Source organism: Cricetulus griseus, chromosome 2, assembly GCF_003668045.3.
Source record: "Cricetulus griseus strain 17A/GY chromosome 2, alternate assembly CriGri-PICRH-1.0, whole genome shotgun sequence".
Classification (NCBI taxonomy): Eukaryota; Metazoa; Chordata; class Mammalia; order Rodentia; family Cricetidae; genus Cricetulus; species Cricetulus griseus.
The window spans coordinates 7,810,661-7,838,557 of record NC_048595.1 but is presented as its reverse complement, the minus strand read 5'-3'; the positions used below and the strand labels follow the sequence as shown (position 1 = coordinate 7,838,557).

At 47.9% G+C, this 27,897-nt stretch overlaps 4 protein-coding genes across 4 annotated transcripts; all 4 read left to right on the top strand.

Annotated features, from left to right (window-relative positions):
- Window positions 1-20: 20 nt before the first annotated feature.
- Window positions 21-2,707, top strand: LOC100756295 (mannan-binding lectin serine protease 2). The gene is made up of 5 exons (XM_027398222.2): window positions 21-179; window positions 878-1,106; window positions 1,205-1,382; window positions 2,214-2,345; window positions 2,694-2,707. Exons 1-5 carry the CDS (start codon window positions 160-162, stop codon window positions 2,705-2,707), a joined length of 573 nt encoding a protein of 190 aa, XP_027254023.2. The 5' UTR covers window positions 21-159.
- Window positions 2,708-5,652: 2,945 nt separating this feature from the next.
- LOC118238210 (hemoglobin subunit alpha-like) lies at window positions 5,653-6,081 on the top strand. The gene has a single exon (XM_035438871.1). It carries the CDS (start codon window positions 5,653-5,655, stop codon window positions 6,079-6,081), a length of 429 nt encoding a protein of 142 aa, XP_035294762.1.
- A 10,131-nt stretch (window positions 6,082-16,212) lies between these two features.
- On the top strand, window positions 16,213-18,899 carry LOC118237732 (mannan-binding lectin serine protease 2-like). The gene is made up of 5 exons (XM_027398221.2): window positions 16,213-16,371; window positions 17,070-17,298; window positions 17,397-17,574; window positions 18,406-18,537; window positions 18,886-18,899. The coding sequence occupies exons 1-5, from the start codon at window positions 16,352-16,354 to the stop codon at window positions 18,897-18,899; spliced, it is 573 nt and encodes a 190-aa protein (XP_027254022.2). The 5' UTR covers window positions 16,213-16,351.
- A 2,945-nt stretch (window positions 18,900-21,844) lies between these two features.
- LOC100761145 (hemoglobin subunit alpha-like) lies at window positions 21,845-22,273 on the top strand. Its single transcript, XM_035438870.1, has one exon. The coding sequence runs from the start codon at window positions 21,845-21,847 to the stop codon at window positions 22,271-22,273; it is 429 nt and encodes a 142-aa protein (XP_035294761.1).
- The last annotated feature ends 5,624 nt before the right edge of the window (window positions 22,274-27,897 follow it).

Here is a 27,897-nt window from a genome sequence, read left to right as displayed (position 1 = left end):
CACACGGCTGAGCACGCACACAATCTGTAAAATCACTGTCCTCGAGATCAATGAAACAGCCAGACCCCCAGCCCCTCCGAGGATCCAGTTGAAGGCTCTTTTCTTTTCTCCATTGGCCAATCCACGTGTGTCTCAGTTCTTCCCTCTATAATTGCTGGGATGCAAGTTCCCTCCCCACAGCACTCTGGAGCCAGGGGCAGGAGGATTACTACAAGTGTGAGGTCAGCCTGCCTGGTCTACACAGTTGAAAGCCAGTCAGGGCTAAATAGAAAGACACTGTCTTCAAGATGAGCTAAAACTCCCTCCGGCCCAGCACAGGAACCAGGAGCCCTGGCTTCCTCATTCTGCTTTGGGCTCAGCCGTCACCAGTGAGACTCTCCATCTGCCAACCACCCCTTTTTCCCAAATGTAGCCACATCTGCCTTCTGTCCCATGTTCCCTCTCCTCTTGGGTCCTTATGTCTTTTCAAATCACCTTTTCTATCTCTCCCTGAGTTGAGGGGCCATCTAGGCAGTCCGTGTTATCATGGAGACTCTGGCCCACCAGACCTTCCTGGTCCCCCCAGGTAGGACTCTGAAGGTGGCTGAGGGTGGAGTTGAGGACTGCTATCAGGTTGTGGCCAAGTCAAGCTTCTGGCCCTCAGAGCCACCATCCTTACTGCCTGGAAGTGAGGCAGGCAGGAGCCATGGGTGGATTCCCAGAATCCCTGAGTCTGGGAGGTTGGGGCAGGGCCAGGTGCTGGACAAACAGATCAAAGGTGAGTGAAGCTGGGCCTGCAGAGCTGGGGGATTCATCATGAGGTGGGTGAGCGACCCATGACCTCTGGGGGAGCAGGCGGGTTAGGCCTGGGCCTTCATGCTCCCACCCCTGCCCACAGGCTGCTGATCTTCCTGGGCCTGCTGTGGAGCTCGTTGACCACACTTTTGGCCTCAAAGTGGCCTGAGCCAGTATTTGGACGCCTGGTGTCCCCTGGCTTCCCAGGGAACTATGCCAACAATCAGGACAGGTCCTGGAAGCTGACTGCACCCCCCGGCTACCGTCTGCGGCTCTACTTCACCCACTTTAACCTGGAACTCTCTTACCTTTGCGAGTATGACTTTGTCAAGGTACCTGATGGGGTGTGGGGCTGGGGCCCTCTTATGGGGTACAGCAAAGTTCCCATTTCCAGGCCTGGGTCTAACCTTCCCTCCCTCTGATTCCACAGTTGAGCTCAGGGACCAAGGTGCTAGCCACACTGTGTGGGCAGGAGAGTACAGATACTGGGCAGGCGCCTGGCAATGACACCTTCTACTCACTGGGTCCTAACCTGGAGGTCACCTTCCACACGGACTACTCCAATGAGAAGCCCTTCACAGGCTTTGAGGCCTTCTATGCAGCAGAGGGTGAGAGGAAGTGGGCCCAGGCTGCCCAGCTTGCGTTGTCTTAGCCTCATCCTCATCTTTGGGTCTCTTGCCCTCACTTCTCCTGGGGCTCTGGATTCAGGTCAACCTGCAGGAAAGGAGTCCTGCCATCGCCTGATGTCACCCACCACGTGAATTCAGGGACAGAGCCTGGTTGTTATGATAATGTACTAGGTGAACTTTGGCAGATGAGGGTGACCAAGGCAGGGGACAAACATGTCAGGCAGACAGAGCTTAAGTGAGAAGTTTTATTAGAAAGGGAAGGGGGGGGTAGAGACACGGAGACAGAGAGAGGACAGAAATAGGGAGACAGGAAAAATCCTGTTTGCCCCAGGAAACAGCAGAAAAAGAGTGGGAAAGAGAGTGTAAGTGGCCAGGGTCTTTCTTTTAGAGGGGTCCTTTGCACCTGGGCTGACCAGGGTACTGGCTGAGTGCGTTCTGCCGGCAGACAGGCCAGGCCAGGCCAGCATAATGCCTGGTCCTCCTCACACTGGCGACTGCTAATGATGCCACGGAGCTTGGATCAGGTTACAAAGAACTTGCACAGGCCTCAGCATGTGAACTCACACTTGACTGCACACTGGTCCCTGAAGGGACTATCTGTGTGACTTTCAGGCAAGTGGCTCAGAAAACCACTGCATGGGGTCCATGGAACCTCATCTACTCTATTTTCCACGGGCTTGGTGGTGGCTGTTCCCTTCACTGTTCGGGCAGCTTTGAGCCGGACTGGACCTGTCACTGGTTTAGCTTGGGTGGCATTTGCCTCTCTGCCTGAGGCCTGAGCTCTTCCCTCCTGCCTACCCCGCCCCCCAGATGTGGATGAATGCCGAGTGTCTTTGGGGGAAGATGTTCCTTGTGACCATTACTGCCACAACTACCTGGGCGGGTACTACTGCTCCTGCAGAGCGGGCTACGTTCTTCACCAGAACAAGCACACCTGTTCAGGTGAGGGGGTGGGGCACCCCATCGCACCAGGTTGCTCCAGCTCTCCAGCTCCCCAGGTAGGAGCTGTTCTGCTCACGGGGGTGGGCTCTTCTGTTTCCTCCCACTCTGTTAGCATACCTGACTCCTCCCCAGCCAAATGGCCTCTTCCTTCTGCGTGGTTCCTAGGTAGGCTTGGTGCCTCTGAGTAAGCCTGGCACACCTGGAGCACTCCTTCTCTTGCAGACCCTCAGGATGGGGGGGGTGGCGGTGCAGGCAGCCCCAGCCCCTGAACCCTTTGGCCTCCTCTACCCTGTTCCTTGATCCTTTGCCCTGCTCTCCAGTCTTTCTGATGCCCCATCTCTCTTCCAGAGCAGAGCCTCTAACCTCCCTCAGCTCCAGCATGCCCACCCCAATGGTCAGATGTTAGTGCATCCCACGACCGCAGCTCTGTGTCAGGCTGGATGGCTGCCAGCTACAGCAATAACTCACTTACCCATAAAACAATAAACCTGCCTCCTCCATCTCCACTGTGGCTGTGTGTGTCTTGGGGGGGAGCTGGGGAGAGCCGAGAGGGCAGTAGAGCAACCTGGATCCCTTCATCTTACTCCTCCTGGCCTCACAGCACAGCCTGATGGTGGGAACCCTCTCCAGGGCCATAGGCACTTGCAAAGGGTTTGCTTTAGGTCCATTATTTTGTTGCTGGGGCACTGAATGAGCAGGGATTAGCCTCAATTCACACAGAGACCCTCCTCCCTCTACTGGTTCCCCTGGGGCTGATCTCAGGACATCTTTAGCAGGTCCCTGTTTCCTGACCCGGTGGAGGAGGCCACCACCACCCGGCTGAAAGCAGCGTTCTTAACTGCAGCACCTTATCTTTCCATCCCTGTAGCTGAGTCATGGACAAAGAAACAAACTTGTACAAGTGACTCAGCTTAATTTTGCCTTTGGTATTAAATGTGAAGACCACCACCATACTTGAGCCGGGCGGTAGTGGCGCCCGCCTTTAGTCCCAGCACTCGGTAGGCAGAGGCAGGTGGATCTCTTGAGTTCAAGGCCAGCCTGGTCTATAAGAGCTACTTCCATGACAGCCTCCAAAGCCACAGAGAAACCCTGTCTCGAAAAACAAAACAAAAAAACAAACCAAAAAAGAGCACCACCATACTTGAGGCAGGCTCTCTCTGCCTCTTATTTTGTTTATAATCAAGAATGCAGATTGCTAAATTCAGACCTGGCTGTTACAGACTTCAGAAATAAATAAGCCTGTTTCCTCTGACAGGACAGCCCTACCCTGATCCAACGGTGCCACCCAATGGTCACATTTCACCGGTGCAAGCCAAGGACAGCTTTTCTCTCTTCTGCAAGACTGGCTTTGAGCTACTCCAAGTGAGTCACTAAAAAAACTAAGTGCCTAAGACTTGATGGCTTTGAAATTTGAGATGAAAATGGAAAGTGCCTATGTAGAAAAAAAGTAAGTTTGTAGCAAACAAGGTGCAATGGCTATGGAGAATCTTTCTGGGGGTGTCATGGGGGAGAAGTCTGTCTTTCATTTTTGTTTTGAAGCAGTTTGACTATGTATGTAGTTAGTCCAGGCTAGCCTGGAACTATGAAGCCTAGGCTAGCCTTAGTTTAAAATCCTCCTGCCTCAGCCTCCCAACTATTGGGATTAGCATATACCATCACAAGCTGTCTTGTAAAAATTTTGTTACTTTTTCTAAATTTTTTCAATGCTTATTTTATGTGCATTGGTGTTTTGCCTGCATATATGTCTGTGTGAGGATGTCAGATCTCCTGGAACTGGAGTTACAGTTGTAAATTGCCATGTGGGTGCTGGGAACCCAGGGCCTCTGGAAGAGCAGCCAGTGCTCTTAACTGCTGAACCATCTCCAGCACTTTTTGTTTTGTTGAGATAGGGTTTCTCTGTGTAGTGCTGGATGTCCTGGAACTCACTTTGTAAACCAGGCTGGCCTCCAACTCACATTTCTGCTTGCCTCTGCCTCCAGAGTGCTAGGATTCCAGGCCTGTGCTACCACACCCAGCTGTTAACTTCTTGAGACATGAGCTCTTTGACTTCCTGTCTCCGGCTCTCCAATGCTGGGATTATAGGTGTATATAGTCACACTTGGCTGAAAGTTCTACTTTTGGTGCTGAGAACTGACTCACACACATTAAGTGTGCCCCCCCCACACCCCTGTCTGTTGTAAACGCTTTTAGAGAGCTAGTCATTAAAAGAACTTCTGTTCATCTGCACACTGCAGCAGCTCTCTGCAAAGTGGCTGAAACACCAGAAAGGGTGTGCTCACCTGGTGCCCCATGAGCTCTTCGGAGAGAGCTCCTGTTAAATGAAGTCTTCCCTGGTCAGCTGACGACCTTCCCGGGGAACAGCTCCTGAGCCCACAAAGATTAGGAAGCCCTGGAAAGAGTACACTCTGCAAAGTTATAAATAGTGCTCACTGATAAGGGAGAGGGAATATAATTTTTAAAACTGCTTATTGTGTGGCTTCAGGGCACAGGTAAGAGATTAACTCATCCTCTTTGTGTTCTTCAAAATTGTCACTGAATCCCAGTGGTAAAAAGCAATAACCCTGGAGTGGCAGCTAGGGATGGAGTCTAGTCTGCGGAGAGGCAAACTGGGCAAGTCACACTTTGCAAACCTTTTGGTCAAGACTCTCCTACTGTTTCTTGACTGGAAGACCACAGACTTGTTCAATTGTTTTGAAACAGCTTCATGTAGCTCAGGCTAGCTCTGGGCTTGCTATAACTGAGGATAACCTTGTCCTGATCCTCTTGCTTCTACTTCCCAGTGCTGGGATTAACATGTTCCATCATGCCCAGTGTATGTGGTGCTTTGGACCAAACCCAGGACTTTGTAGATGCTAATAAAGCATTCTGTGTATCTTTTTGGTTTTTCGAGACAGGGTTTCTCTGTATCGCTTTGGAGGCTGTCCTGTCACTCGCTCTATAGACCAGGCTGGCCTTGAACTCACAGAGATCTGCCTGCCTCTGCCTCTCGAGTGCTGGGATTAAAGGAGTGCGCCTCCAACACCCGGTCGCATTCTGTGTATCTTACGTTTATAATTTAATTGAAAAAATGTATATCCTTTGAAACATTACAGCTTTTACAAATGGCACCCTCTTCCACTAATGTGTACTCTCTCTCTCTCTCTGGACTATGTAGACCTCAGACCAAGCTGGCCTCAAACTCAGAGAACCTCGTGCCTTAGATTAAAAGTGTGTGGTTGACATTAATTACTTCAGGAACATGTCTTTGTCTTGGTTTAAAAATTGCTTAATGCACTTCTGACTCTGACAGACTCAGGAAAGAATCACCATGGTGCTCTCTGCGGAGGACAAGCACAATGTCAAGGCTGCCTGGGGCAAGATTGGCGGCCACGGTGCTGAATACGTCACGGAGGCCCTAGAGAGGATGTTTCTTACCTACCCCACTACCAGGACCTACTTCCCTCACTTTGATGTAAGCCACGGCTCTGCCCAGGTCAAGGCCCACGGCAAAAAGGTCGCAGATGCCCTGACCACGGCCGCTGGCCACCTCGATGACCTGCCCGGCGCCCTGTCTGCTCTGAGCGACCTGCATGCCCAAGAGCTGCATATGGACCCTGTCAACTTCAAGCTCCTGAGCCACTTTCTGCTGGTGACCCTGGTCAACCACCACCCAGAAGTCTTCAGCCCCATGGTGCTCGCCTCTATGGACAAATTCCTTGCCTCTGTGAGCACCTTCCTGACCTCCAAGTACTGTTAAACTGGAGCCTTGGGGCTGCCCCCTGCCGGGCTTGCCTTCGGGCCAGGCCCTCCTCCCTCCCTGGCACCTGTACCTCTTGGTCTTTGAATAAAGCCTAAGTAGGAAGAAAAAAAAAGTTGCTTAATGCTTGAATTTAGTAACTGATCTCTGCAGTTTTTTGTAAACATTGCCACTTCTTTTTTGGGGGGTGGTGGTAGGGTTGAGACAGGGTTTCTCTGTGTAGCCCTGACTGTCCTGGAACTTGATTTGTTGACCAGGCTGGCCTTGAACTCAGATCTGTCTGTCTGTGCTTCCAGCGTTGGGATCATTGGCACTGCCACCATGCCAGGCTCCTTTTGGCACTGAAAAAAAAAAAAAAGACACATATGTGGCTGCACACATACTAGCGTGTGGAGGTCAGAGAACAAACTTCCAGGTGTTCTTTTTTTTTTAGGTCTCAAATTCAGGTTGTAGGGCTTTGGCAGCCAGCTATTTACTTTAACTGCAGAGGCATGTCACTGGCCCCATTTGGCACTTTGTATAAAGAAATGGAAAAGGCTGGAGAGATGACTAAGTAGTTAAACACACTTGCTGTTCTTGCAGAGGACTGGAGTTCAGTTCCCAGTGCCTGCATGGTAGCTCACAAACCCCCTAAGTCTTTTCAAGGCTGCCTTCTGACCTCTTTGGACACCAGGCACACAGGCAGTACATATATATCCATGCAGGCAAAAAATGCTCGAACCCATAAAACAAATCTTAAATCTCTGTGAGTTTGAGGCCAGCCTGGTCTCCAGAGCGAGTGCCAGGATAGGCTCCAACGCTACACAGAGAAACCCTGTCTCGACAAACCAAAAAAAGAAAAAAAAAAAGAAAAGAAAAGAAAGGAAAAAAAAAGATGAAAAGAAAAACAACAAATGATCTTGGAAGGTTATGTAGGAAACATTCTTACTTGTGGCCACCTGAAACTGTCTCAAAAGACAATCCCAAAGACACAAGTTTGCAGAGGCCACAGCAACTTTACCCAGAACTTTACACACCTGCAGCAGCTGTCTGCTTAGATCCATGTCACTCTTGTTATTAGTCATTGTGGCCACAGATTATTGTTTTAGAATGTCTGATGCCAGCATCTTTATCTTCAAAAATTTCTTCCCCAAGCTCTTTGACTACACCCATGATTTATGATGGCATGGGGGTTGTCATGGCAATGCTCTGCTGTTCCCAAGTAAACATTAAAAGGCAGAATTCCTTAGATGCTCTCTCTTCGAATTATTTTTTAACTTGGTGCTGAGGATCACAGCCAGGGTCAAGTACACACTGTGCTGCTGAACTGCCACCATTGACTCTTTGATTTTGGAGTTGAGGCTGTGAGGCAGATAAGAGTCCAGGCTGACCTTGAACACAAGATCCTCCTGCCTCAGCCTCCTGGTGCTAAAAGAGTGTGCTGTGTGCTCTATTATATGAGCTGATTACTCAAGGGTTGTGGGGGGAAACCTCAAACATGAGGAACACACACATATATATACACAGAGTTATGATTGCAATATGAAATGTCAAGCTGGAAGATGGTGGTGGTGGTGGTGGTGCACCCATTTATTCCCAGCACTCGGGAGGCAGAGACAGGTGGACCTCTGTGAGTTCAAGGCCAGCCTGGTCAACAGAGGGAGTTCCAGGACAAGCTCCAAAGCTACAAAGAAACACTATCTCAAAAAATAAATAAGTGAATGAATAAACAAACAAATAAATACATAAAATATCCCCACAGTGGGGTTGGAGACATGGCTCATTGTTGGGTCCCAGCCCCCACAGGGTCTCTGTGAGTTGCTTGTCAGCCAATAACCACAGGTGCATCCTGTGTCCTAGTCCTGGCTTACAGCCCCAGCCTGGGCCCACTACACCAGGGAAAACTGTGGGGGACCAAAATATTTCTGCTATGGAATATTTTGGGGCCCAGCCTCCACCTTCAGAAAACATGGAACACTGGAAAGCTCCGGCCCACTAATGTATTGTTAATGCCAGTAAGGCTACTATTTTTACCATAGCCTCAGGGTAATATGCCTCCTATTTGCATCTCTGTGGGCCTAAGCATCTGAATAGGCCTGCACCTGGGTGCAAGGTGTGTGAGTGACTAGGGAGGACAGGAGTGAGGGCCAGTGACCAGAGAGGAGAGAGGAGAACAAAGATAGAGATGGTTCCCTCGTGGTATTGACAGGATGGTTAAAAAACAATAGAAAGGATGGCTAATAAAGAAATGACTCTAGTTCTACAGCATAGAACTGAGAGCTCTCTAAAGATGACAAGATGCCTGTGTTTGGTCTTTATCGCCTCGGGGTTGCTAGGAGCTTTCAGGTCCACACACCCCCACTCAGACTGAACCTCATGGATTAAGGCTGAGACATCGTGGGTCACGACAGAAAACACAAGCTCCTCTTCCACAAGCTCTTACACCTGGGATTTTTCCACTGTGCTGTAAGTGTGTATAAGGCTGCTCTCTCCCTAGAAAACGGCAGATGAATAAAGATGGAAAGATGCACATAGCACAAGCGGCCAGACATCTCTGCTTTTAACTAAATCTCCAGGCTTTTGCCCAATAATCGGACTTAGTGGAGGTCCCACCGAGATGGAGAAAGAAAGGGGACCCTGAGAGATCACCCTCCGAAGTTTGGCCAGCAAGTAAGGTTTATGAGGGTGGATTGGTGCCCCAACTCCTAAGAGAGTTGGGTTGGTAAAGGTACTGGAAGGGTGCCTCAACTCCTGAGAGACTTGGATTGGAAATAGAGAAGCGCTGTCTCAAAAAGACAACTGCAGTTAGTGGAATTTTCTTTTTTTCTTTTTTTTTTTTTGGTTTTTTGAGACAGGGTTTCTCTGTGTAGCCCTGGCACACAGCCCTTGGGACCAGGCTGGCCTCGAACTCACAGAGAAACACCTGCCTTTGCCTCCGGAGTGCTGGGATTAAAGGCATATGCCACCAACACCTGGCAAAGATTTATTTATTTATTTACTTATTTATTTATTATGCATACAGTGTTCTGCCTGCATGTATGCCTGCATGCCAGAGAGGGCACCTGATCTTATTATAGATGGTTTTGAGCCACCATGTGAGTGCTGGGAATTGAACTCAGGACCTCTGGAAGAGCAGCTAGTGTTCTTAACCTCTGAGCCATCTCTCCATTAGTGGAATGGTTATGGAAAGTAAAAATAATAGAAAATAAAAAGTAAAGTTTTAAAAAGAAAACAAAAAGTAAAAAAAAAATACAGTTTTAAAAAGAAAATGAAAAGTTTCAAGGAGAAAATGAAAGTTAAAAAAAAAAAAATAGACAGAGAGTCCGGATAGTGTGAGCTATTGTGCTGTCTTTGAATTGTTCAATTGCTAAGGAAAGAGCAAAAGCTGCTAACAGATATTTAAGTATAAATGCTGCTGAATTAATCCAACTTTAAATTTTAAAAATACTTTGACTTCAAAATTTAAATATAAGGACAGGTTACTTGGGAAAAGAATTTCTGCTTTTATTTCTACAGAAAATGAGAAGCTGTGGGTTCCTTTCAGACTAACATGGTTTGATGAATTGAGACTCCCTGAAGCAATGGCCAGGAGATCCAGCATCTAAGACAGCTGGGAGGGTGCAGTCACAGACCACTACCGTCAGGATTTCTTGGTTTTCTTAGGATCCCTATGGTAGGTATTTCAGCACCCCAATCAGCAGGAAGTGGTTTGGAGATAACAATGCCCACATTCCAAATGTTGTTTATGAGTGTATATTTTCACTTAAATGGGGTTGGTTATAAATAGTAATGACCAGGAATATTAGGCAGATGATAAAGAGAAGTGAGTTAACCTTGAGAGTAACAATGTATATAGAGATATGAGACAGAGAATTATTAGTCAGATGATTGTATATTTACTTTGGTGTATTTTAATAGACAGGCGAGCAAAAAGCAAGTACAGAACATTTTAGAGTTTAAAAGTTTGAAAGGATCCGGGCGTTGGTGGTGCACGCCTTTAATCCCAGCACTCGGGAGGCAGAGGCAGGTGGATCTCTGTGAGTTCGAGGCCATCCTGGTCTACAAGAGCTAGTTCCAGCACAGCCTCTAAAAACCACAGAGAAACCCTGTCTCGAATAAAACAAAAAACAACAACAACAACAAAAAACAAGTTTGAAAGGATCCCTCACTCTCGCTGAAGCCAAGGCAGCAGCTATATCAGAGCTGCCGTGGGCTTGGGGAAATGGTGTGACTGAGCCTATGTGCAGGACAGGAGGAAATATCTGCCCCGGAACTGGTTAGCAATGTAATAGAGACCAGAGACTTACTGAGGAGTAGCTAGGTGAAAAAGAATATACAGGGCAGAGGAATTGGATGAGTATGAAGAGAGAGTTGCTAAGTATCAGGATGGAAAGTCTTCACCTCCTTCATTTTAAACTAGGAATACAGAGAGGCAAAAACCCAGTGGTAAAATTCAGCAGGAGCTAAGAAGCGTGAAAGATTTAGTGGAATCTCTCTCACAGGAGAAATTTGCAGTTTCCTCAGATCAGAGAAATGCTCCTTTGTCTGGGAAAGCATCAACCATGGGCCAGCCTAAGGTCCAGACACCCTTTGAGTCCTGGCGGGCAGCCACAGGAGATTAGATGTCTCCAATACAAGCTAATAGCAGACTAGCGGCAGATAGAAAGAGATGGTGAGGGATTTCAGACATTTCCTATACAGGAGCATAGAGATACTCAGAGAAACAGAAGCAAGATGCAGACACTGATACCGTTTAAGCAGCTCAAGGAACTAAGGATGGCTTACGTTCATTATAGATCAACAGTGGTTTTCACCCAGATGCTAATGAGGAATATTGCTGTAGAAGCCTTACCCCTAGGAATTTGGAAGCAGATAGCCAAGGCCTGCCAGTCAGGGAGGGATTATTTGTTATAGAGAGCAGGCAGGGACCTAGGAAATTATTTTGAAAGACCCTCAGATCGAGGAGTCTCCACAAATCGCACAGTCCCCCAAAAAACTCAATGTCCAGCCCAGCTGATGTAAAAACAAGAGGTAAGTTTATTGCATGACGTTTGCACAAATGGGCCTCCCAGTCCGACAGACAAAGGAAGCCCCGTTACTCAAAAGCAGGCTTGTTTTGTAGGAGAAAACCATTAGTTTTTAGGGGTTTGGGTATGTGACCAGAGTCACAGGTCCTTTGGAGGTCTCTTATCTTTGGGGCCTGATGGTCTCCTGACTCAACGGGATAGTCCGTTCTTATCTTCATGACCCCAGGGCCGGGTGGCCCTCTGGGAATTCTTAGTATTTAGTTAGGTTGTCTTGTGGCCTTGTAAGGGAGTTATTGCTGCCAGCTAGGAAAGTCCAGGGACTCGGGTCATTGTGACCTTGGTTAGATTTCTAAGTCAGCCCACCCTGCTTTTAGTGTGGGACGTTTTCTAAGTCTCCTTATTTTATTTCTTTGTTAATTTTTTTTAAATATTTTATTTATTTATTATGTATACAACATTCTGCTTCCATGTATATATCTGTACACCAGAAGAGGGCACCAGATCTCATAACGCATTGTTGTGAGCCACCATGTGGTTGCTGGGAATTGAACTCAGGACCTCTGGAAAAGCAGTCAGAGCTCTTAACCTCTGAGCCATCTCTCCAGCCCCTCTTTGTTAATTTTTAAGTCCTTCAATTTCAGAATTTGTCTCTAGGCCAATGTGGACATTATCCAAAAAAAGTCAGAGACACAGGTGTTGAATCTTTGACTGTGAAACAGCTAGCTTATGCTTGTATAGCATGCCAGGCCGCGCCAAGGCCTCATAGGAAGATGGCTGACATAGATGAGCTCATTAAGATTTGTTTAAGCCGGGCGTGGGTGACGCATGCCTTTAATCCCAACACTCAGGAGGCAGAGGCAGGCGGATCTCTGTTAGTTGGAGGCCAGGCTCGAACTCACAGGACTTCAGAGAGAGTGCCAGGATAGACTCCAAAGCTACACAGAGAAACCTTGTCTTGAAAAAACCAAAAAAAAAAAAAAAAAAAAAAAAAGATTTGTTTAGGTATCAGACTGACTTACACTCAGGGATTAGCGATGGTGGCTGTCTTGCAGGAACTTCAGTTAAAAATACGCTATGATTAGAGAGAAAGCAAGGAATAAGGAGGAAGAAAGGCACAGAGCCTTCTGGAGGTTGCTTTGGATATGGTCAGAGAGGGCACCAGGTCAGACAGTGTCTCAACAAAGGAGGAAATAGGGAACCAGGCTTATGCCTGAGATTCAGGACAGAAAGGCAGCCACAGATGATCTACAGCGGGCCAGAGGGTAAAAGGCAAGGAAGGCCAAAACCTAGGAAACTCGAAGCCTTGAGAGCTGCTGCCTTGGCAGACGCCCAGCCAAATGTTTAAAAAATGCTTTTAATACAGCCAGTCAGAAAGTGTTTTAAAACCTAGTAGAAAAAGAAAGGGGGGAGTAATGTCCTCAGTCTCTACATAATACATTAGACAATGGAGAAGACCCGATCCTGTCCTAATTTAGAGGTAGAGGGCATGTTTGTGTTTTCTTGCAGGAAAAGAATAAATCGAGATGGCTGCCAGAATGTTTGGTGAGATGCCCACAGCAGAGAAAAGCCGGACCCGAGACCGTGGGAGCCTGCCCAAGCCAGTTCTAGATCTTCTGAACCAGTGTGCCTGATGCTTGATGTCACTGAATCTACAGTCTGTGAAAGGAAGGAGGCAGTGGGTTCCAGAGTTCCAGTTTCTCAACAGGCGAGCCATCTTGCAAGTTGATGGACAAAAGAAAAAGACTTTGTCATCACTGTTGTGGTGATTGCAGCTATTGCTGTTCGTGCTATAGCAGCCACTGTATCTGGGATTGCCGTCTCAAAGTCTGTAACTATAGCCAGTGCGGTGGATAAACTGGCAGGGGATGTAACAGAGGCTCTTAGCACTTAGGGCAATATAAATAATTTAGTCCAGGTAGGAAGTTTAAGTCTTTTTTTTTAAGATTTATTTATTTATTTATTATGTATGCAATGTTGTGTCTGCATGTGTTGTGTCTGTTGTGTCCCCGCATGCCAGAAGAGGGCATCAAATCTCATTACAATTCCCATGTGGTTGCTGGGAAATGAACTCTGGACCTCTGGAAGAGCAATCAGTGCTCTTAACCTCTGAGCCATCTCTCCAGCACCGGAAGTTTAAGTCTTCATCAACAAATTATACTCATCAATTGGCCAATCAAATTATTAGGATAAATGAGACCCAAGTTCCTCCATCCTCTGGAGAGATCATCCTTAGGGGATTGCAGATGGCAGGCTGTTTAGTCAAATCACGGGCTGGGTCCTTTTCTCCGGGCCTTTCAGCAGAGGACTTGTTATCTTGTGTTTCATTTAGCTAAGGTGCCTCACCACTAGTCAAGCCTAGGTTCAATTTGTCACTCAATGACCACAGAGAATCCTTCAGCTCAACTATGGTTGAACCTACGGAAAAATTAGGCAGCCAAATATGGGTGAGACCAAGGGGATACCGGTCAACCTAAGACAGAAGAGGCATGCAGTCTGGGTGGTTTCTCCATTGACGGGTAAGGTTAGTGTCAACGTCCTGGTCACCTAACACAGGCGCTAATTTATATATAAAGAAGGGGGAGATGTTGGGTCCTTGCCCCCAAAGGGTCTCTCTGAATTGCTCTTCAGCCAATAACCACAGGTGCATCCTGTGGTCTAGTCCTGGCTTACAGCCCTGGCATTACCCCCCTACACCAGGGGAAACACGAGCTCTTCTTCCACAAGCTCTTCCACCTGGGGTTTTTCCACTGTGCTGTAAACGTATATAAGGCTGCTCTTTCCCTGGAAAACAGCAAAGGAATAAAGATGGAAAGACACACATAACAAGCAGCCGGATGTCTCTGCTTTTAACTAAATCTCCAGGTTTTTGCCTGATACTGGGACTTAGTCGAGGCGCGGACGCTCATCACTTTAAGAGCGCTTGCTGCTGTTGCAGGGGACCCCGGTTTGATTCCCTGCACCCATGTGGTGGCTCACAACCAATCTGTAACTCCAGTTCCAGGGGATCTGATCCTCTTCTGGCCTCTGATGGTACCAGGTACACAGTTCACTTACATATATGCAAGCAAAACATTAATACAGTTTTAAAACATTAAAAAGTAGCCGGGTATTGGTGTGAACACCTTTAATCCCAGCACTTGGGAAGCAGAAGTAGGTGAATCTCTGCAAGTTTGAGGCCAGCCTGGTCTACAAATCGAGTTCCAGGGCAGCCAGGGCTGTTACACAGAGAAACCTTGTTTTGAAAAAGCAACAGGCGCTGGGCGTTGGTGGCGCACGCCTTTAATCCCAGCACTCGGGAGGCAGAGGCAGGTGGATCTCTGTGAGTTCAAGGCCAGTCTGGTCTCCAGAGCGAGTGCCGGGACAGGCTCCACAGAGAAACCCTGTCAAGAAAAACCAAGAGGGAAAGAGGGAGGTAGGGGAGGGAGCAAAGGGAGGAAGGAAGAGAAAAGCAAAGAAAAGAATGTTTGGCTCTGCACCTGATGGTGCTATTCCTGAAGGTTCTCCAAACTTTAGGAGGCAGGTTCTAGTTGAGGAAGTAAGAATCTGCCTCACAGAGAATAGAGTGAGTCTAAAAAGCTGAAGGAAGAGGCAGGTTTGAATACAAAATAGGGCTTCTCAATTTCACTCTTACCGTGAGCAACATGCCTGAGTCTGCTTATAGAGCCTTAAGGGTCCTGTGTTTGGAGCCAGAAGAAAATAAAGAGAAATAGGAAGAGGGAAGAGGAGGAGGAGGAGGAAGAGGAGGAGGAGGAGGAGGAGGAGGAAAGAGACAAAGAGAATGAGGGAGAAGGAAGAGAATGGAAAGGAGACAGGGAGAGGAGAGAGAATTGTAGGCCATTCTGTCCTAGAAAATTAAAAAGCCCATGTGCTGGAAGGTGGGTGTGGCTTTGGGTGTGGCTCTGTAGTTGGTTATATGCTTAGCATGAGGGGTCCAGGGCTCATTCCCCAGCACAGAGAACAGAAACTTGCATGGGCACCAGATTGACAGTGCTGTGTCCTTACCTGGCCTGTGACCCTCCTTTTTACTACTGCCCCCAAGAGCAATGTTTCTGCTGAGGAGCGAGGGACACAAGGGAAGTGCCAGATTCTCCACTTCCTCCTCTTTTGCCAAGTTTACTTCTTCGCTTTTTTTTTTTTTTTTTTTTGCGGGGAGGGGGGTTTGAGACAGGGTTTCTCTGTAGCTTTGGAGTCTATCCAGGAACTCACTCTGGAGACCAGGCTGGCCTCAAACTCACAGAGATCTGCCTGCCTCTGCCTCCCGAGTGCTGGGATTAAAGGCTCGCACCACCACCGCCTGGCTTAAAATGCCATCTTGCCACTTGGAGGCAGAGGCGGGCAGATCTCTGTGAGTTCGAGGTCAGCCTGGTCTATAGGGCTAGTTTCAGGACAGCCAGAGATGTTACAGATAAAATGCCATTTATAACGAGATGTTACAGGTTAAGATATCTTTATTCAAATATCGGCCAAGCACAAGCCAGAGCTTGCTCAGAGGCAGCAAGGTAGGGAGGCCAGAGAGAAGGGGTCCCCACGTGTCTGCAGCCCCCTTAAGAACTTCCCAGGAGTCATCCTGAACCTCACCTGACCACGCCCTGACAGGCGTGGTCAAGCACACCTGTAGCTAGCTCGTAGGAATCATGGCTACAGTGTCTCCCTAAATTCCCCTTTTATTCTAAAAGAGGATTAAAACTTAATAGTGTAAAATGTCTAAAATTAGCAATCATAAAGGTGAAATACAAGAAGTTACAATAATCTGCCATTACACATCCTAACCATGTCTATTCCAGCTAAGCCTTAAAGTCATCTGAAAGGGGTGTCCAACCTGAACACCTCCTTCCAATCCCAACCCTAAACAATAAGAAAGGTATTCCTAACTAGGCTTACACCACCCTAATAGACAATAATGGGGGACAGGGGCGTAGCATCCTCCAAGTGTCTCCCTACAGCCATTCTTAGGGCTGGAGAGCTTAGTCAACAGTTAAGTTAACTCAGAGGTCAGTTCAGTTCTTCCAGAGGTCTCAAGTTCAGTTCTCAGCCCCCAAACTCTCAGCCGCCTGTAACTCTACAGGGGACCCAGTGCTCTCCTGTCCTCCAAAAGCACTTGAACACACACGGCTGAGCACGCACACAATCTGTAAAATCACTGTCCTCGAGATCAATGAAACAGCCAGACCCCCAGCCCCTCCGAGGATCCAGTTGAAGGCTCTTTTCTTTTCTCCATTGGCCAATCCACGTGTGTCTCAGTTCTTCCCTCTATAATTGCTGGGATGCAAGTTCCCTCCCCACAGCACTCTGGAGCCAGGGGCAGGAGGATTACTACAAGTGTGAGGTCAGCCTGCCTGGTCTACACAGTTGAAAGCCAGTCAGGGCTAAATAGAAAGACACTGTCTTCAAGATGAGCTAAAACTCCCTCCGGCCCAGCACAGGAACCAGGAGCCCTGGCTTCCTCATTCTGCTTTGGGCTCAGCCGTCACCAGTGAGACTCTCCATCTGCCAACCACCCCTTTTTCCCAAATGTAGCCACATCTGCCTTCTGTCCCATGTTCCCTCTCCTCTTGGGTCCTTATGTCTTTTCAAATCACCTTTTCTATCTCTCCCTGAGTTGAGGGGCCATCTAGGCAGTCCGTGTTATCATGGAGACTCTGGCCCACCAGACCTTCCTGGTCCCCCCAGGTAGGACTCTGAAGGTGGCTGAGGGTGGAGTTGAGGACTGCTATCAGGTTGTGGCCAAGTCAAGCTTCTGGCCCTCAGAGCCACCATCCTTACTGCCTGGAAGTGAGGCAGGCAGGAGCCATGGGTGGATTCCCAGAATCCCTGAGTCTGGGAGGTTGGGGCAGGGCCAGGTGCTGGACAAACAGATCAAAGGTGAGTGAAGCTGGGCCTGCAGAGCTGGGGGATTCATCATGAGGTGGGTGAGCGACCCATGACCTCTGGGGGAGCAGGCGGGTTAGGCCTGGGCCTTCATGCTCCCACCCCTGCCCACAGGCTGCTGATCTTCCTGGGCCTGCTGTGGAGCTCGTTGACCACACTTTTGGCCTCAAAGTGGCCTGAGCCAGTATTTGGACGCCTGGTGTCCCCTGGCTTCCCAGGGAACTATGCCAACAATCAGGACAGGTCCTGGAAGCTGACTGCACCCCCCGGCTACCGTCTGCGGCTCTACTTCACCCACTTTAACCTGGAACTCTCTTACCTTTGCGAGTATGACTTTGTCAAGGTACCTGATGGGGTGTGGGGCTGGGGCCCTCTTATGGGGTACAGCAAAGTTCCCATTTCCAGGCCTGGGTCTAACCTTCCCTCCCTCTGATTCCACAGTTGAGCTCAGGGACCAAGGTGCTAGCCACACTGTGTGGGCAGGAGAGTACAGATACTGGGCAGGCGCCTGGCAATGACACCTTCTACTCACTGGGTCCTAACCTGGAGGTCACCTTCCACACGGACTACTCCAATGAGAAGCCCTTCACAGGCTTTGAGGCCTTCTATGCAGCAGAGGGTGAGAGGAAGTGGGCCCAGGCTGCCCAGCTTGCGTTGTCTTAGCCTCATCCTCATCTTTGGGTCTCTTGCCCTCACTTCTCCTGGGGCTCTGGATTCAGGTCAACCTGCAGGAAAGGAGTCCTGCCATCGCCTGATGTCACCCACCACGTGAATTCAGGGACAGAGCCTGGTTGTTATGATAATGTACTAGGTGAACTTTGGCAGATGAGGGTGACCAAGGCAGGGGACAAACATGTCAGGCAGACAGAGCTTAAGTGAGAAGTTTTATTAGAAAGGGAAGGGGGGGGTAGAGACACGGAGACAGAGAGAGGACAGAAATAGGGAGACAGGAAAAATCCTGTTTGCCCCAGGAAACAGCAGAAAAAGAGTGGGAAAGAGAGTGTAAGTGGCCAGGGTCTTTCTTTTAGAGGGGTCCTTTGCACCTGGGCTGACCAGGGTACTGGCTGAGTGCGTTCTGCCGGCAGACAGGCCAGGCCAGGCCAGCATAATGCCTGGTCCTCCTCACACTGGCGACTGCTAATGATGCCACGGAGCTTGGATCAGGTTACAAAGAACTTGCACAGGCCTCAGCATGTGAACTCACACTTGACTGCACACTGGTCCCTGAAGGGACTATCTGTGTGACTTTCAGGCAAGTGGCTCAGAAAACCACTGCATGGGGTCCATGGAACCTCATCTACTCTATTTTCCACGGGCTTGGTGGTGGCTGTTCCCTTCACTGTTCGGGCAGCTTTGAGCCGGACTGGACCTGTCACTGGTTTAGCTTGGGTGGCATTTGCCTCTCTGCCTGAGGCCTGAGCTCTTCCCTCCTGCCTACCCCGCCCCCCAGATGTGGATGAATGCCGAGTGTCTTTGGGGGAAGATGTTCCTTGTGACCATTACTGCCACAACTACCTGGGCGGGTACTACTGCTCCTGCAGAGCGGGCTACGTTCTTCACCAGAACAAGCACACCTGTTCAGGTGAGGGGGTGGGGCACCCCATCGCACCAGGTTGCTCCAGCTCTCCAGCTCCCCAGGTAGGAGCTGTTCTGCTCACGGGGGTGGGCTCTTCTGTTTCCTCCCACTCTGTTAGCATACCTGACTCCTCCCCAGCCAAATGGCCTCTTCCTTCTGCGTGGTTCCTAGGTAGGCTTGGTGCCTCTGAGTAAGCCTGGCACACCTGGAGCACTCCTTCTCTTGCAGACCCTCAGGATGGGGGGGGTGGCGGTGCAGGCAGCCCCAGCCCCTGAACCCTTTGGCCTCCTCTACCCTGTTCCTTGATCCTTTGCCCTGCTCTCCAGTCTTTCTGATGCCCCATCTCTCTTCCAGAGCAGAGCCTCTAACCTCCCTCAGCTCCAGCATGCCCACCCCAATGGTCAGATGTTAGTGCATCCCACGACCGCAGCTCTGTGTCAGGCTGGATGGCTGCCAGCTACAGCAATAACTCACTTACCCATAAAACAATAAACCTGCCTCCTCCATCTCCACTGTGGCTGTGTGTGTCTTGGGGGGGAGCTGGGGAGAGCCGAGAGGGCAGTAGAGCAACCTGGATCCCTTCATCTTACTCCTCCTGGCCTCACAGCACAGCCTGATGGTGGGAACCCTCTCCAGGGCCATAGGCACTTGCAAAGGGTTTGCTTTAGGTCCATTATTTTGTTGCTGGGGCACTGAATGAGCAGGGATTAGCCTCAATTCACACAGAGACCCTCCTCCCTCTACTGGTTCCCCTGGGGCTGATCTCAGGACATCTTTAGCAGGTCCCTGTTTCCTGACCCGGTGGAGGAGGCCACCACCACCCGGCTGAAAGCAGCGTTCTTAACTGCAGCACCTTATCTTTCCATCCCTGTAGCTGAGTCATGGACAAAGAAACAAACTTGTACAAGTGACTCAGCTTAATTTTGCCTTTGGTATTAAATGTGAAGACCACCACCATACTTGAGCCGGGCGGTAGTGGCGCCCGCCTTTAGTCCCAGCACTCGGTAGGCAGAGGCAGGTGGATCTCTTGAGTTCAAGGCCAGCCTGGTCTATAAGAGCTACTTCCATGACAGCCTCCAAAGCCACAGAGAAACCCTGTCTCGAAAAACAAAACAAAAAAACAAACCAAAAAAGAGCACCACCATACTTGAGGCAGGCTCTCTCTGCCTCTTATTTTGTTTATAATCAAGAATGCAGATTGCTAAATTCAGACCTGGCTGTTACAGACTTCAGAAATAAATAAGCCTGTTTCCTCTGACAGGACAGCCCTACCCTGATCCAACGGTGCCACCCAATGGTCACATTTCACCGGTGCAAGCCAAGGACAGCTTTTCTCTCTTCTGCAAGACTGGCTTTGAGCTACTCCAAGTGAGTCACTAAAAAAACTAAGTGCCTAAGACTTGATGGCTTTGAAATTTGAGATGAAAATGGAAAGTGCCTATGTAGAAAAAAAGTAAGTTTGTAGCAAACAAGGTGCAATGGCTATGGAGAATCTTTCTGGGGGTGTCATGGGGGAGAAGTCTGTCTTTCATTTTTGTTTTGAAGCAGTTTGACTATGTATGTAGTTAGTCCAGGCTAGCCTGGAACTATGAAGCCTAGGCTAGCCTTAGTTTAAAATCCTCCTGCCTCAGCCTCCCAACTATTGGGATTAGCATATACCATCACAAGCTGTCTTGTAAAAATTTTGTTACTTTTTCTAAATTTTTTCAATGCTTATTTTATGTGCATTGGTGTTTTGCCTGCATATATGTCTGTGTGAGGATGTCAGATCTCCTGGAACTGGAGTTACAGTTGTAAATTGCCATGTGGGTGCTGGGAACCCAGGGCCTCTGGAAGAGCAGCCAGTGCTCTTAACTGCTGAACCATCTCCAGCACTTTTTGTTTTGTTGAGATAGGGTTTCTCTGTGTAGTGCTGGATGTCCTGGAACTCACTTTGTAAACCAGGCTGGCCTCCAACTCACATTTCTGCTTGCCTCTGCCTCCAGAGTGCTAGGATTCCAGGCCTGTGCTACCACACCCAGCTGTTAACTTCTTGAGACATGAGCTCTTTGACTTCCTGTCTCCGGCTCTCCAATGCTGGGATTATAGGTGTATATAGTCACACTTGGCTGAAAGTTCTACTTTTGGTGCTGAGAACTGACTCACACACATTAAGTGTGCCCCCCCCACACCCCTGTCTGTTGTAAACGCTTTTAGAGAGCTAGTCATTAAAAGAACTTCTGTTCATCTGCACACTGCAGCAGCTCTCTGCAAAGTGGCTGAAACACCAGAAAGGGTGTGCTCACCTGGTGCCCCATGAGCTCTTCGGAGAGAGCTCCTGTTAAATGAAGTCTTCCCTGGTCAGCTGACGACCTTCCCGGGGAACAGCTCCTGAGCCCACAAAGATTAGGAAGCCCTGGAAAGAGTACACTCTGCAAAGTTATAAATAGTGCTCACTGATAAGGGAGAGGGAATATAATTTTTAAAACTGCTTATTGTGTGGCTTCAGGGCACAGGTAAGAGATTAACTCATCCTCTTTGTGTTCTTCAAAATTGTCACTGAATCCCAGTGGTAAAAAGCAATAACCCTGGAGTGGCAGCTAGGGATGGAGTCTAGTCTGCGGAGAGGCAAACTGGGCAAGTCACACTTTGCAAACCTTTTGGTCAAGACTCTCCTACTGTTTCTTGACTGGAAGACCACAGACTTGTTCAATTGTTTTGAAACAGCTTCATGTAGCTCAGGCTAGCTCTGGGCTTGCTATAACTGAGGATAACCTTGTCCTGATCCTCTTGCTTCTACTTCCCAGTGCTGGGATTAACATGTTCCATCATGCCCAGTGTATGTGGTGCTTTGGACCAAACCCAGGACTTTGTAGATGCTAATAAAGCATTCTGTGTATCTTTTTGGTTTTTCGAGACAGGGTTTCTCTGTATCGCTTTGGAGGCTGTCCTGTCACTCGCTCTATAGACCAGGCTGGCCTTGAACTCACAGAGATCTGCCTGCCTCTGCCTCTCGAGTGCTGGGATTAAAGGAGTGCGCCTCCAACACCCGGTCGCATTCTGTGTATCTTACGTTTATAATTTAATTGAAAAAATGTATATCCTTTGAAACATTACAGCTTTTACAAATGGCACCCTCTTCCACTAATGTGTACTCTCTCTCTCTCTCTGGACTATGTAGACCTCAGACCAAGCTGGCCTCAAACTCAGAGAACCTCGTGCCTTAGATTAAAAGTGTGTGGTTGACATTAATTACTTCAGGAACATGTCTTTGTCTTGGTTTAAAAATTGCTTAATGCACTTCTGACTCTGACAGACTCAGGAAAGAATCACCATGGTGCTCTCTGCGGAGGACAAGCACAATGTCAAGGCTGCCTGGGGCAAGATTGGCGGCCACGGTGCTGAATACGTCACGGAGGCCCTAGAGAGGATGTTTCTTACCTACCCCACTACCAGGACCTACTTCCCTCACTTTGATGTAAGCCACGGCTCTGCCCAGGTCAAGGCCCACGGCAAAAAGGTCGCAGATGCCCTGACCACGGCCGCTGGCCACCTCGATGACCTGCCCGGCGCCCTGTCTGCTCTGAGCGACCTGCATGCCCAAGAGCTGCATATGGACCCTGTCAACTTCAAGCTCCTGAGCCACTTTCTGCTGGTGACCCTGGTCAACCACCACCCAGAAGTCTTCAGCCCCATGGTGCTCGCCTCTATGGACAAATTCCTTGCCTCTGTGAGCACCTTCCTGACCTCCAAGTACTGTTAAACTGGAGCCTTGGGGCTGCCCCCTGCCGGGCTTGCCTTCGGGCCAGGCCCTCCTCCCTCCCTGGCACCTGTACCTCTTGGTCTTTGAATAAAGCCTAAGTAGGAAGAAAAAAAAAGTTGCTTAATGCTTGAATTTAGTAACTGATCTCTGCAGTTTTTTGTAAACATTGCCACTTCTTTTTTGGGGGGTGGTGGTAGGGTTGAGACAGGGTTTCTCTGTGTAGCCCTGACTGTCCTGGAACTTGATTTGTTGACCAGGCTGGCCTTGAACTCAGATCTGTCTGTCTGTGCTTCCAGCGTTGGGATCATTGGCACTGCCACCATGCCAGGCTCCTTTTGGCACTGAAAAAAAAAAAAAAGACACATATGTGGCTGCACACATACTAGCGTGTGGAGGTCAGAGAACAAACTTCCAGGTGTTCTTTTTTTTTTAGGTCTCAAATTCAGGTTGTAGGGCTTTGGCAGCCAGCTATTTACTTTAACTGCAGAGGCATGTCACTGGCCCCATTTGGCACTTTGTATAAAGAAATGGAAAAGGCTGGAGAGATGACTAAGTAGTTAAACACACTTGCTGTTCTTGCAGAGGACTGGAGTTCAGTTCCCAGTGCCTGCATGGTAGCTCACAAACCCCCTAAGTCTTTTCAAGGCTGCCTTCTGACCTCTTTGGACACCAGGCACACAGGCAGTACATATATATCCATGCAGGCAAAAAATGCTCGAACCCATAAAACAAATCTTAAATCTCTGTGAGTTTGAGGCCAGCCTGGTCTCCAGAGCGAGTGCCAGGATAGGCTCCAACGCTACACAGAGAAACCCTGTCTCGACAAACCAAAAAAAGAAAAAAAAAAAGAAAAGAAAAGAAAGGAAAAAAAAAGATGAAAAGAAAAACAACAAATGATCTTGGAAGGTTATGTAGGAAACATTCTTACTTGTGGCCACCTGAAACTGTCTCAAAAGACAATCCCAAAGACACAAGTTTGCAGAGGCCACAGCAACTTTACCCAGAACTTTACACACCTGCAGCAGCTGTCTGCTTAGATCCATGTCACTCTTGTTATTAGTCATTGTGGCCACAGATTATTGTTTTAGAATGTCTGATGCCAGCATCTTTATCTTCAAAAATTTCTTCCCCAAGCTCTTTGACTACACCCATGATTTATGATGGCATGGGGGTTGTCATGGCAATGCTCTGCTGTTCCCAAGTAAACATTAAAAGGCAGAATTCCTTAGATGCTCTCTCTTCGAATTATTTTTTAACTTGGTGCTGAGGATCACAGCCAGGGTCAAGTACACACTGTGCTGCTGAACTGCCACCATTGACTCTTTGATTTTGGAGTTGAGGCTGTGAGGCAGATAAGAGTCCAGGCTGACCTTGAACACAAGATCCTCCTGCCTCAGCCTCCTGGTGCTAAAAGAGTGTGCTGTGTGCTCTATTATATGAGCTGATTACTCAAGGGTTGTGGGGGGAAACCTCAAACATGAGGAACACACACATATATATACACAGAGTTATGATTGCAATATGAAATGTCAAGCTGGAAGATGGTGGTGGTGGTGGTGGTGCACCCATTTATTCCCAGCACTCGGGAGGCAGAGACAGGTGGACCTCTGTGAGTTCAAGGCCAGCCTGGTCAACAGAGGGAGTTCCAGGACAAGCTCCAAAGCTACAAAGAAACACTATCTCAAAAAATAAATAAGTGAATGAATAAACAAACAAATAAATACATAAAATATCCCCACAGTGGGGTTGGAGACATGGCTCATTGTTGGGTCCCAGCCCCCACAGGGTCTCTGTGAGTTGCTTGTCAGCCAATAACCACAGGTGCATCCTGTGTCCTAGTCCTGGCTTACAGCCCCAGCCTGGGCCCACTACACCAGGGAAAACTGTGGGGGACCAAAATATTTCTGCTATGGAATATTTTGGGGCCCAGCCTCCACCTTCAGAAAACATGGAACACTGGAAAGCTCCGGCCCACTAATGTATTGTTAATGCCAGTAAGGCTACTATTTTTACCATAGCCTCAGGGTAATATGCCTCCTATTTGCATCTCTGTGGGCCTAAGCATCTGAATAGGCCTGCACCTGGGTGCAAGGTGTGTGAGTGACTAGGGAGGACAGGAGTGAGGGCCAGTGACCAGAGAGGAGAGAGGAGAACAAAGATAGAGATGGTTCCCTCGTGGTATTGACAGGATGGTTAAAAAACAATAGAAAGGATGGCTAATAAAGAAATGACTCTAGTTCTACAGCATAGAACTGAGAGCTCTCTAAAGATGACAAGATGCCTGTGTTTGGTCTTTATCGCCTCGGGGTTGCTAGGAGCTTTCAGGTCCACACACCCCCACTCAGACTGAACCTCATGGATTAAGGCTGAGACATCGTGGGTCACGACAGAAAACACAAGCTCCTCTTCCACAAGCTCTTACACCTGGGATTTTTCCACTGTGCTGTAAGTGTGTATAAGGCTGCTCTCTCCCTAGAAAACGGCAGATGAATAAAGATGGAAAGATGCACATAGCACAAGCGGCCAGACATCTCTGCTTTTAACTAAATCTCCAGGCTTTTGCCCAATAATCGGACTTAGTGGAGGTCCCACCGAGATGGAGAAAGAAAGGGGACCCTGAGAGATCACCCTCCGAAGTTTGGCCAGCAAGTAAGGTTTATGAGGGTGGATTGGTGCCCCAACTCCTAAGAGAGTTGGGTTGGTAAAGGTACTGGAAGGGTGCCTCAACTCCTGAGAGACTTGGATTGGAAATAGAGAAGCGCTGTCTCAAAAAGACAACTGCAGTTAGTGGAATTTTCTTTTTTTCTTTTTTTTTTTTTGGTTTTTTGAGACAGGGTTTCTCTGTGTAGCCCTGGCACACAGCCCTTGGGACCAGGCTGGCCTCGAACTCACAGAGAAACACCTGCCTTTGCCTCCGGAGTGCTGGGATTAAAGGCATATGCCACCAACACCTGGCAAAGATTTATTTATTTATTTACTTATTTATTTATTATGCATACAGTGTTCTGCCTGCATGTATGCCTGCATGCCAGAGAGGGCACCTGATCTTATTATAGATGGTTTTGAGCCACCATGTGAGTGCTGGGAATTGAACTCAGGACCTCTGGAAGAGCAGCTAGTGTTCTTAACCTCTGAGCCATCTCTCCATTAGTGGAATGGTTATGGAAAGTAAAAATAATAGAAAATAAAAAGTAAAGTTTTAAAAAGAAAACAAAAAGTAAAAAAAAAATACAGTTTTAAAAAGAAAATGAAAAGTTTCAAGGAGAAAATGAAAGTTAAAAAAAAAAAAATAGACAGAGAGTCCGGATAGTGTGAGCTATTGTGCTGTCTTTGAATTGTTCAATTGCTAAGGAAAGAGCAAAAGCTGCTAACAGATATTTAAGTATAAATGCTGCTGAATTAATCCAACTTTAAATTTTAAAAATACTTTGACTTCAAAATTTAAATATAAGGACAGGTTACTTGGGAAAAGAATTTCTGCTTTTATTTCTACAGAAAATGAGAAGCTGTGGGTTCCTTTCAGACTAACATGGTTTGATGAATTGAGACTCCCTGAAGCAATGGCCAGGAGATCCAGCATCTAAGACAGCTGGGAGGGTGCAGTCACAGACCACTACCGTCAGGATTTCTTGGTTTTCTTAGGATCCCTATGGTAGGTATTTCAGCACCCCAATCAGCAGGAAGTGGTTTGGAGATAACAATGCCCACATTCCAAATGTTGTTTATGAGTGTATATTTTCACTTAAATGGGGTTGGTTATAAATAGTAATGACCAGGAATATTAGGCAGATGATAAAGAGAAGTGAGTTAACCTTGAGAGTAACAATGTATATAGAGATATGAGACAGAGAATTATTAGTCAGATGATTGTATATTTACTTTGGTGTATTTTAATAGACAGGCGAGCAAAAAGCAAGTACAGAACATTTTAGAGTTTAAAAGTTTGAAAGGATCCGGGCGTTGGTGGTGCACGCCTTTAATCCCAGCACTCGGGAGGCAGAGGCAGGTGGATCTCTGTGAGTTCGAGGCCATCCTGGTCTACAAGAGCTAGTTCCAGCACAGCCTCTAAAAACCACAGAGAAACCCTGTCTCGAATAAAACAAAAAACAACAACAACAACAAAAAACAAGTTTGAAAGGATCCCTCACTCTCGCTGAAGCCAAGGCAGCAGCTATATCAGAGCTGCCGTGGGCTTGGGGAAATGGTGTGACTGAGCCTATGTGCAGGACAGGAGGAAATATCTGCCCCGGAACTGGTTAGCAATGTAATAGAGACCAGAGACTTACTGAGGAGTAGCTAGGTGAAAAAGAATATACAGGGCAGAGGAATTGGATGAGTATGAAGAGAGAGTTGCTAAGTATCAGGATGGAAAGTCTTCACCTCCTTCATTTTAAACTAGGAATACAGAGAGGCAAAAACCCAGTGGTAAAATTCAGCAGGAGCTAAGAGGCGTGAAAGATTTAGTGGAATCTCTCTCACAGGAGAAATTTGCAGTTTCCTCAGATCAGAGAAATGCTCCTTTGTCTGGGAAAGCATCAACCATGGGCCAGCCTAAGGTCCAGACACCCTTTGAGTCCTGGCGGGCAGCCACAGGAGATTAGATGTCTCCAATACAAGCTAATAGCAGACTAGCGGCAGATAGAAAGAGATGGTGAGGGATTTCAGACATTTCCTATACAGGAGCATAGAGATACTCAGAGAAACAGAAGCAAGATGCAGACACTGATACCGTTTAAGCAGCTCAAGGAACTAAGGATGGCTTACGTTCATTATAGATCAACAGTGGTTTTCACCCAGATGCTAATGAGGAATATTGCTGTAGAAGCCTTACCCCTAGGAATTTGGAAGCAGATAGCCAAGGCCTGCCAGTCAGGGAGGGATTATTTGTTATAGAGAGCAGGCAGGGACCTAGGAAATTATTTTGAAAGACCCTCAGATCGAGGAGTCTCCACAAATCGCACAGTCCCCCAAAAAACTCAATGTCCAGCCCAGCTGATGTAAAAACAAGAGGTAAGTTTATTGCATGACGTTTGCACAAATGGGCCTCCCAGTCCGACAGACAAAGGAAGCCCCGTTACTCAAAAGCAGGCTTGTTTTGTAGGAGAAAACCATTAGTTTTTAGGGGTTTGGGTATGTGACCAGAGTCACAGGTCCTTTGGAGGTCTCTTATCTTTGGGGCCTGATGGTCTCCTGACTCAACGGGATAGTCCGTTCTTATCTTCATGACCCCAGGGCCGGGTGGCCCTCTGGGAATTCTTAGTATTTAGTTAGGTTGTCTTGTGGCCTTGTAAGGGAGTTATTGCTGCCAGCTAGGAAAGTCCAGGGACTCGGGTCATTGTGACCTTGGTTAGATTTCTAAGTCAGCCCACCCTGCTTTTAGTGTGGGACGTTTTCTAAGTCTCCTTATTTTATTTCTTTGTTAATTTTTTTTAAATATTTTATTTATTTATTATGTATACAACATTCTGCTTCCATGTATATATCTGTACACCAGAAGAGGGCACCAGATCTCATAACGCATTGTTGTGAGCCACCATGTGGTTGCTGGGAATTGAACTCAGGACCTCTGGAAAAGCAGTCAGAGCTCTTAACCTCTGAGCCATCTCTCCAGCCCCTCTTTGTTA

Excerpts from the sequence above, each read along its gene's own strand:
- LOC100756295 (XM_027398222.2), top strand. The coding sequence starts at position 160 with ATGCAAGTTCCCTCCCCACA. Across the intron at positions 1,107-1,204 it reads GCGAGTATGACTTTGTCAAG|TTGAGCTCAGGGACCAAGGT; the intron begins GTACCTGATGGG and ends CTGATTCCACAG. Across the intron at positions 1,383-2,213 it reads GGCCTTCTATGCAGCAGAGG|ATGTGGATGAATGCCGAGTG; the intron begins GTGAGAGGAAGT and ends CCCGCCCCCCAG.
- LOC118238210 (XM_035438871.1), top strand. The coding sequence starts at position 5,653 with ATGGTGCTCTCTGCGGAGGACAAGCACAATGTCAAGGCTGCCTGGGGC.
- LOC118237732 (XM_027398221.2), top strand. The coding sequence starts at position 16,352 with ATGCAAGTTCCCTCCCCACA. Across the intron at positions 16,372-17,069 it reads ATGCAAGTTCCCTCCCCACA|GCTGCTGATCTTCCTGGGCC; the intron begins GCACTCTGGAGC and ends CCCTGCCCACAG. Across the intron at positions 17,575-18,405 it reads GGCCTTCTATGCAGCAGAGG|ATGTGGATGAATGCCGAGTG; the intron begins GTGAGAGGAAGT and ends CCCGCCCCCCAG.
- LOC100761145 (XM_035438870.1), top strand. The coding sequence starts at position 21,845 with ATGGTGCTCTCTGCGGAGGACAAGCACAATGTCAAGGCTGCCTGGGGC.